Source organism: Anolis carolinensis, chromosome 2, assembly GCF_035594765.1.
Source record: "Anolis carolinensis isolate JA03-04 chromosome 2, rAnoCar3.1.pri, whole genome shotgun sequence".
NCBI lineage: Eukaryota > Metazoa > Chordata > Lepidosauria > Squamata > Dactyloidae > Anolis > Anolis carolinensis.
The window spans coordinates 57,341,251-57,351,580 of record NC_085842.1 but is presented as its reverse complement, the minus strand read 5'-3'; the positions used below and the strand labels follow the sequence as shown (position 1 = coordinate 57,351,580).

Here is a 10,330-nt window from a genome sequence, read left to right as displayed (position 1 = left end):
CACAACTCCTAACAGCCTATCGTTAGAAATCTTTCTCAGGACTTGAAATCACTTGAAGTCCAAAACACCTGAAGGACCCAAATTTGCCCATGCCTTTTCTAGAGGCTCCATTGCTAACATTGCTAGTGTACCATATTTGAATGGCACCAGGCTGAGAGAGACCATACAGAATTAAAACAGAAATCCTATTCAGATATTTAATGTAAGGGAGAAAACTAACTTTGGCCTTATCCAACGTTGCTTTTCTTATGTGAAATCCAATTAACTTGAAGGCTCTCTATATGGTTTGGCCCCCTGGTTTTCCAGAACTATTGGACTGGAAGCAATAAAGTTAGCAAGGCACCTTAATTCACTGTTTTAAATGTCAGTATAAGGGGTTCAGCATCTTGGATATAAAGGTATAAAGGCTGCCTGAATTTTCTATCTCTGAAAATAAGAATATCGGAATAAGACACATGATAGGAAAAGAACAATATGTCCTGCCAAGGTGGTTTGGCTGAACCACAGATGCTGAATCACAGGCCAGTTATTTATTTTATCCAAGACAAGAGTATAAAGATAAACTGCAGCACCTGGCTCCAGCTATTATGGATTTTAAACTAACAGAAGTTTATAGTAATTTTTTTAGAGATGTAAAAGTTTTAATAAAAATGTACTTTACTTCTCTAAACATCAAACAATGCAAGAAATTACATGAGAATATATAACAGGCAGAAATATGTTTGTACAGACAGTGGAGTATAGTGGTTTCAGTGGGCTCTTGTCAATAAAAATACAAATCCCCCACTTAGATGTGGAAACCCACTGGTCAAATTGCACTTTTTTCGGAGGAAGTCAATGACAACCATCCTCTGAATAAACCGAAAAGATCACATGAAAATGTAATTTGAATGCACAGAACAGCAGTAACAACAATTAGAACAATGTGATAACAAGCAAAACCACGTCTATAAATGCTGTTCTTCTAACTTGTCCATTGTGGGAAAGTGGGAGAGCATTCAAATAGGCCCCCATACAAAGTATTCTAGTAGGTTTACTTCCACCCCTCAACCTTTGACAAAGGCTTACCCTTCTTAACAGTCAAGGCAGGATCCGGTTGCAGTTCTAAAAGCCTTGTATTCTTCTGTACAGAGAAACAGGTACTCAAATAAAAACACCTTTAATATGACCTTACCAAGGTACTACATTAAGTTAGATTAAAGTGCAGGAATCATACCTATAAACGTCAGCATACACTCTTGAAATGAGATAGTAAATTGTGTTGTCAGAGGAACACCCCTTCCTGAGCCATTATGATAGGTAAACACAATTTCCAGTATCCTATCAGATCAGTTACAATCAGAGTCAAGCCAATAAACAAGATCTTACATCATCCTGGTTTCTTTGTTCAGGGCTTGAGAAATCCTATATTTCTTTCCTCCTTATGAAAAAAGCAACTAACATTTATCATGATTTCTGATCAGACTTCCCACCAAACTTCGACTGGGTCACTCCATTTGGACAATGACTTTAAGAGGAGTCCTGGCTTTCAGTTTTCTAGCATTTATCCAGTTTGGAAATTCTTTCATAAGGCTCTTCCAGACATACCCTATATCCCAGGATCTGACCTCAGGTTTTCTGCTTTAAACTGGATTATATGAGTCTGTACTGCCAGATAATATGGGATAAACAGAAAACCTGAGATTAGATCCTGGAATATAGGGCCAGTCTGGAAGGGCCCATAGTGTGACTTGTAAGAGAATATAATAATATCAAATAAATGATAAGATTGGTCTACAAGATTTTTACCAGGCACTGAATTGTCAGCCTTACATTATCCCCACATCTTGGAAACTTTCTAAACTATTTGTTAATAAACATCCTGCTTTCATATATTTTTAAAACTTAAGCTGTGGAAGTTTTCCCTTGATGAGTGGACAGATGGATTAGACTAGATCCAAGGCTATCAAGTGTCCACAAGTCAAAAAGTAACTCACTGGCAGAGCCTTAGTATAGCAACATTGCTTCTGGGGGTCACTTGTCCGAGCATCCTATGATGATATCACCAGAAGTTACATAGCTAGCAAAGCTCTGTTGAGGAGCTTCTTCTGCCAGGAAAAGATCGAGGATAGCCCACTATATGGCTAACCATCTGGGCTGCAAAGTGGCTTTGGGACACTTCTGTTATGTATCCAGCACAGCTCTGGAGTGATCTACTCAAAATTAGTAGATGTAGCCTAGAATGTAAAAGTGGGATAAATGGCCATCAGCCTCCTCTTTATGCCCTGAAAGTTCATAAGCTTACAATCTCAAAATAACTTTAAAGGAGAACTTGAACATTAACATTTCTCCTGATTACCACAAACAGGGAAGATGGGCCATACTTGAATTACCTTTGTTTGATCTCTAGTTTCGGTTCTATTAGATTTATTATTTTGTTGTTAACTGCTGTCCAGTCAACCTCTGCTCTTAATCCTGCTTCCTGATTCCCTCTCATTGCCCATGTCCATTTTAAAAGCAGCAGTACTAATAATATAGCCATAACAATCAAGTATATTTTCTCTGCATCCTTTCTTGTACTGACATCAACTGACAGCATCTTGGACATCAACATTAAAGTTCAAGAGCAGATTCACCACCCCAGTAGCATGTGACAAGTATTTTCGGTATCTAGCGGAGGCTGCTTAACCCCATGTGCAGCTAAAAGAGTTTTTTTAAAAAGTGGGCTTGAAACAAGTGTTGACTTGCTATAAAAATGAGACAGCATGAAATTACTATTTCAATGTGCATCTTTTACAGGAAGAGCCATGTTTTTGAGTATGCAGTAAATCAACGGTCTGGATTTCCTATCGAACTCTTACAAGGAATTAATGGAAAGACATTGTTTGTAGATGAGCAAAATATGGTAAGGAAATACTTCCATCAAAAGCAAATTATTTAGAGGGGCCGGACTGGAAAGGAATCCACCTCATTCCTAGACAATATGATATTTCCTTCCTCCTCTGGATTATCAATATATTTATTTATTTATTTTATTTACAGTATTTATATTCCGCCCTTCTCACCCCGAAGGTAACTCAGGGCGGATCACATTACACATATAAGGCAAACATTCAATGGCTTGACATAGAACAAAGACAAACACGGGGCTCTGAGCTGGCCTCGAACTCATGACCTCTTGGTCAGAGTGATTTGTTGCACTGGCTGCAGCTGGTTGCTCAACAGCCTGCGCCACAGCCCGGGCCATATATTCAGACTTCAGCGCAATTCCGTAACAATTGAATTAATCCTGTTCTTTACCTCTATCAGTATAGAGATCAATTATGATAGAAAACGACTGACAATTCAATGTGTTGTCGAAAATTCATTTTTAAAACTAATTATTTCAGCAACAGTACTTTACAACATGTAGTCTTTTAAGGAAAACATGCAGTGGTGCTGATATTGCTCCAAAGGAAATACTTGCAATAGAGGAAGAGGATTCTTGCAATGGGGGAAGCTACGCAGACTCAGCCCGGTTTATTTTTCAAAGCAACACAGTGTTTCTGGAATTTAGTAGTACATATTGTCTTGTCTTTTGAAGCACTCCCTCTTTTGTCCTTTGTGTGCAATGTACATGTTGTAATTGTGGCAGATACAAGTGTATTTTGGATATTGGAAGTAATATAGAAATCATTTAGGAAATGATGCTTCCATTACATAATATTCCTTTTTATACAGTGCACTGACATTGTCATGGCTCCATACTAGAGAATCTTGTGATTTATGGTGAGATGCTTAGACTTCTCTGCTGTGCAGTAAGATGCCTATATCCAAAGTAGAATACAGGGCTACCATCACTCCCTTCTATACGCTATACTCCTTTTGATGCTCCATTGGCTTTTAAGCTGCTGCATCACTGTTGGTTCATGTTCAACTTGTTGTCCACAAAAACTCCAAGATCTTTTTCACATGGACTGTTGTCAAGCCAAATGTCACTCATCCTGTATCTTTGCATTTCATTTTTTTTCTGCCTAAGTGTGGTATCTTACACTTGTCCATGTTGAAATTCATTTTGTTAGTTTTGGCCCAACTCTCTAATTTGTTAAGGTTGTTTTGAATCCTAATCCTGTTCTCTGGAATATTAGCTATCCCTCCCAGTTTGGTGTCATCTGCAAACTTGATAAGCATGCCATTTAAACTTTCCTCCAAGTCATTAAGAAAATGTTGACCAGTACTGGGCCCAGGACCAAACCCTGTGGCACTCCATTAGTCACTTCTTTCTAGGATGAAGAGGAACCATTGGTGAGCACACCTTGGGTTCGGTCGCTTAACTATACAGATCGACCTAGCCCCACATTTTAATTATTTGTTTTAAAGAAGACCATGGAAGACATTGTCAAAGGCCTTACTGAAATAAAAAAACCCCACATCCATAGCATTCTCTGTATCCACTAATCTTGCAACACTATCGAAAAAAGAGATAAGATTAGGTTTTTAAAGAAATAGATTGGCATTGAGACCTACAGAGGCCCACAAATAATTCTGGAGGAAATACTCTTTGAATGTGGGTAAATGAAACCATGGATATACAATCTATGGATAAGGGGGTCATACTGACAGTAAGAGGTGTTTGACAATAGAATTTTCTGCATTGGAGTGTGGTGGAGTCTTCTTCCTTGGAAGTCTTTAAAGAGAGGCTGAATGGCCATCTGTCAGGAATGCCTTGATTATACATTTCTGCATGATGGGGAAAGGGTGGCTTTTGTGGCCTCTTCCATCAATAATTCCATGAACAATTTAAGATATGCAAACAAAAACATATTACTAACAGAAAATAGCAGAAACTAGGAATAGAGATTACAGTAAAAAATCAGAAGAAAAATAGGACTTTGATCAGCAGATATGAAAGGATGCCAGGATCCTGAAGAATGAGGATTGTCCAGTTTCTATATGTGACTGTGAAAGCTGGACAGTGAGAAAAGTTGATTGGAAGAAAGTCAACTTACTTGAGATGTGATGCTGAAGAATAGTTCTTCTGATACTATGGACCAACAATATGGCCCTAGAGCAAATCAACCTTCAACTCTTGCTAGGAGCTGAGATGACTAAATGGAGACTGTCAGATTTTGATGATGCCATGAGAAAACATGACTCACTAGAAAACATGGTAATGCTTTGCAAAGTAGAGGAGGATACTGGAAAAAGAGAAAGATTACATTCCAGATGAATAGAGTCAATCAAGGAAGTCATGGTCATGAGTTTGCAAGAATTGAGCAAGCCTGTTGAAGATAGGGTTACTTGGCAGTTCCTTGTTCAAAGAGTTGCCATGGGCCAAATTCTACTTGATGGCAGTTAAACCCTGCCCTCCCAAAACCTGATTCCCTAAAGCGGTGATTAGGTAAGGATTGTAAATACAAACCTGTCAAGCCTTTTAGCAGAGAATTTTAAAGTGCATCACTACCAAATACCAGGATTGGTCTGTGTCCTAGGTTTCTGTGTCCTAAGAATATGTGTGCTCCTAACTGCAGGTCTATCCAGTGACGAGTTTTCCAGAGAATGCCATCAATCAAGTCTCCCGTACTGCTATTGAACTACATCAAAAGCAATTTGCACCTACATCTCAAATACTGAGGCAGGTGAGTGCATTTGTAGGAGAGTAAAACAGATACCTTTCAACCAGCTGGAAGAAGAACCACTTACCATACACCTATATACACTTAGTCTGGACCATACACCTATCCTGACAATTAACAGCCGAACTACATCAATACTAACAACATTTGCAAAGTTTATTAAAATTATTGAGGCAGAAAAGGAAAACAGGCTTATCATGGCAATGAGACTTAAAGTTTAGCAAATAATAGAAAATGGCCAGGGCTTCAAGGAGATAACAGTTTAGCAGAAGTGGGAGTTCACTTTCTCCAAAATGCCTCAGTTTACCAGGGACAATTCTGATTAATCTTATACTAGCTGATATTTTAATAGTTCGTAAAATATCCTAGTTTTTCTCTCCTCCTCTCTCCCCTCTCCCTTTCATCTTCAGCTTACTTTACTTGCTTCAAACTGAGTCAAAGTACAGAAGAAGCACTGAATTAATTCAGGATTAGGAAGAAGAATGTGAATGTGTGGAATCTAGCCCTTCCAAGTGAAATCCAGCAACACCAAACTGTTGCAGCCTCTCTTAACTTGTTTGTTTTTCCTCATTAATAATTTTGATATTGCTTGTCCTGGTTTTCATCTGTGAACTGTTGGAGGCTATGCAAGTTGTCTGCTCATACAGATATTTTTGTACTATAAGACCCAACAGCCGTAACCAGCTCAGCCAATGATGAGGAATATTGTGCAAATTACAGTGCAATAACCTCTAGAGGCTGACATGATTTTCCATCCATGGTTTAGAATAAGCATGATTTACAGTACTTAAGAACCTGTTGTTGGGAGTGATCTTTAGAGAGTAACATCCTTATATAGGCATTTCTCTTGAAATCCAATATCTCCTTTGTTTAGGGCAAAGGGCAGCTGAATGCACCACCCCAACTATTTTGTATCCCTTAATTTCTCCCATCTTTTAGCCCTTTCTTGACAAATACAATGTACATACAGATTTTTCTTATGCTTGCATATGTCCTTGATTCAGTGCTGTAGAGGTAATTAATCTCTTTCTACCTTTGCAATACCTAGTGCCCCCCAGATTTAACATAGCCAGGGTATTCTCTGATTTTGTCAACTTTCCATGATGAAGGAATGGCTATGTAGTAAATATTGGGAGATGAATTAAATGATTGATAGATTAAAGGAACAAGGGAGGGAGAGAAAAACCAACAAGCAAGACGATTATTTGGGGCAGGAAGATGGAAGAGAAGGCATTCTGCGAGTAAAATCAATTTACCTTCCAATGTTTTTAAAATCATTTGCTAATTACTTAAATATCTTCTTTATATTTTTACAGAGGCAAACGATTGAGCTGGTATTTCTTTCCAAAGTGGAATATGAGTGGAATGGGAAATCCTACTCCTATTATGTTTATGGAAATGAACACAAAGTATATGCTGATGATTATCCTAGAAAATGTTGCTGTTTTATCATATAATTTATATATCACTTCAACTAGAGAAAAGGCCATGCATATTAGATAAAGATAAAGCTTTTCCCCTGACGTTAAAGCTACTCATGTCCAACTTTGAGGTTTGGTGCTCATGTCTATTTCTAAGCCGAAGAGCCGGTGTTATCTGTAGAAATCTCCAAGCCAGCATGGCTGCATGGAGCACCATTACCTTCCCACCAGAGGATCTACTCACATTTGCATGTTTTCGAACTGCTAGGTGGGCAGAAGCTGGGGCTAATAGCGGGAACTCACCCCGCTCCCCAGATTTGAACTGCCAACCGTTCAGTGAGCAAGTTCAGCAGCTCAGTGGTTTAATCCGCTGCGCCACCACAGGATCTCATGCATATTGAAGCTCACCAAACTCCATGTCACTAAGATTGCCAGATATCAGGGCTTGGCTCTGATTCTTTTCCCTTCATTATCAATAAGTGGGAGATGAAGTTGAAAATTCTCTAGTTTTGATGGGTTCAGCTCTGGGCAAGAAGTAAGGACTGTGTGCAGATCCCCAGCTCAGCTGGTAGAGCACCATCTAGCTATCTTTGAAAGTTCATTTGTTACAGCAATGTGCACAGGCTTTCCAGGAGAAGGGAGGGAGTGTCTATGTATTTATTGAGCTGGTTGCTTCCCTCACAATTGTTACAGGCCAAGGCTCACCTGTTCTGCTCTGCCTCCAAATTCTATCTAAAAACAAGTAGGCTAAATTAAATATTCCTTTTTCTGGGGTGTTGTATGGTTTTCGGGCTGTATAGCCATGTTCTAGCAGCATTTTCTCCTGATGTTTCACCTGCATCTGTGGCTGGCATCTTCCATACTGATCCTCTGACAATGCCAGACATCGATGCAGGCAAAACATTAGGAGGAAATGCTGCTAGAACATGGCCATACAGCCCAGAAACTACACAACACCTCAGTGATTTTGGCTGTGAAAATCTTCAACAATATATTATTCCTTACTCTGTTTCCCTAAGTAAACGAAAAGGACTTATCCACTCATTTCATACAGATTGGAGAAGAGGCCCTTTACCTAAGATTTCTTTCCTAATCAAGCAGGAAAATATGTTCCCTGTATATGTGCATGTGTTTAAATGACAAGCTGTGAGCAATTGTATTTGATTCTAAATGTGTAATGCTTAATGACATTTTCAAGGAATGTCCCTAGGATTTAGCTGTGGACAATTTTTCTCATTAAACAAGATCCCAGGTTGGATGTTGTCATGTTGCCTCCAAGAAGGAAGGAAACCAGATGGAGTATTTCTAGAGAAATGCTGCTCAAAGTGGTGGTCTGTAGCAGTCCCAGAGCCATCTGCTGGAAAGGTTCTAGGGAATTATGCAAATACAATTGTCATATGGCACAAAGATGGCATTGATCCCTGTCACAATGGGAAAAATCTGATTTACTATATCAGATTGTTTGAGAAGCACTACTCTAGATTGTTATTTGATACTAGGATACTGCATGTTCTTCCTGACAAATTAAATGATAAATTCCTTGTCCTGAATGGTTCCACCACATTTTCCAACACCTGTCTAAGTTTTTCATGCCATGACAGTTTGAAATAAAATTAGTTTTGGTGATACAAGTTTTCCATATGTTTTCTTCACTTTTTCAACTACTTTCAACTGTCCCAATTTCTTTCTCTTCCTTTCACTTTTCCTTCTTTTGTCTTCAGGTTACTTAATGCAGAAATGAGCTCAAAGTGCAAATACTCTGTTGATTCATTGGGGGAAGAGTAAGGAGAGGAGTGTGAAGAATTTTGGCCTTCCTGTAGGCTTGGATATAAGTAAATTTCCTCAAATTGCAACATTCACACCTGCCTCAAGAAGATAAGAGTTCTTTCTCCCACCCTGGACATTCCACAGATATCTAAACCTCACTTACTTAGTTTCCAACAGACCCCCTCACCCTCTGAGGATGCCTGCCATAAATGTGGATGAAACGTGATCATACAGCCCGAAAAACTCACAGCAACCCAGAACTGTACTGTGTTTTCCTGTTCTAGAATCTTATAAACTGTCAGTTCATAGCTAAAGTGTCAAGACCCAGGCAGCAGAGCACCAATAACCATACACAGAGGCCAGAATCTATCTAATATCTTTATTGAAGGAATATATAAAGTTAATAAAAACAAGTGTAGAAAATAGTCCAGAATTAGACCTTTCAGGAAAGATCAGAATTAGTCCAAAAAAGCAATGTCCAATAAGAAATATTAAGGTCCAAAGTTGTAATCCAATAACCGAAACACTCACTTTGCCAAGCAAAGTGAGGGGAGATGACAAGGTCCTTTAGTCCATGAAACTTGAGCGAGGCTAGGAAATAACTTGATACTTGAAACAAGGCTTGAACGTGGAACAAGGTAACTAAGAACAAGAGCAAGGTCCGTGGAATAACTTGATAAAATCCGTGGAACAAGGCAAGGATTGATCCTGGGAAACAAGGCAAAGTCCGTAGATAAACAAAGGCTGGGAAGCAAGGCGAAGGCTGGATAGCAAGGCAAGGCTTGAGCAGGAGCGAGGCTTGAATCGGAGCGCGCTGTCCAGACACAACTCGCTCCGTAGGCTGACGAATTGACTCCGCGAAGTTACTACGCGGGTAAAACACCTAAATAGAGTCTAACTTTCCCGCCGAAGCAGTTCTCTGGGAATCAGAACCGAAAGCTAAACTCTGAGACCAGATGTGAGACTCCCCAAAGATTCTCACGAGAAACAGTCTTAATTGGCCACATTCTTAGCTGCAATCCTCGCACTCCTGCGCGAAGCTGATTCCAAACTTCTCTGTTGTTTACAAAACTCCCGGCGCAAGAACACGGGAGAAGTAGGCTCTGGGCTTGTTTGACATACTTCTGGGAGACAACTTTCTTGCAGGTGCAAGGTTCCCAGATCTGCCTGGGAAAGATCTGGCTGAGAAGAATCCAGTTCAGACTGGGAAGGTAAAAAACCCAAGTTTTCATCTTCATCAGGAATTACAATGTCCTGAGCAGGACTACAAGGCCCATGGGTCATCACACTATCCCCCTCCTCAAGGCCCCTCCCAAACTGGGGCCCTCTCCCCGAGGCGCGAGGTCGCGGTTTGGTGGGATAGGTCTGATGAAAGCGACGGGTTAGATCAGGAGCATGGACTGTGGAGGCGTCTTCCCAAGAGCGTTCCTCAGGGCCAAAACCCACCCAGTCAATGAGATATTGTAGGCGGCGGCGGTGAAAGCGAGAATCCAAAATGTCCTCAACCTCGAACTCCTCCTCCCCATTCATCAAAACAGGAGGGGGGGC

The 10,330-nt window shown here is 40.0% G+C and overlaps 1 protein-coding gene across 1 annotated transcript; it reads left to right on the top strand.

The window, feature by feature from the left end:
• The first annotated feature begins 2,513 nt into the window (after positions 1 to 2,513).
• On the top strand, positions 2,514 to 7,201 carry LOC134296009 (protein SSUH2 homolog). Its single transcript, XM_062969755.1, has 3 exons — positions 2,514 to 2,884; positions 5,490 to 5,597; positions 6,911 to 7,201. Exons 1-3 carry the CDS (start codon positions 2,735 to 2,737, stop codon positions 7,049 to 7,051), a joined length of 399 nt encoding a protein of 132 aa, XP_062825825.1. The 5' UTR covers positions 2,514 to 2,734; the 3' UTR covers positions 7,052 to 7,201.
• Positions 7,202 to 10,330: the final 3,129 nt, after the last annotated feature.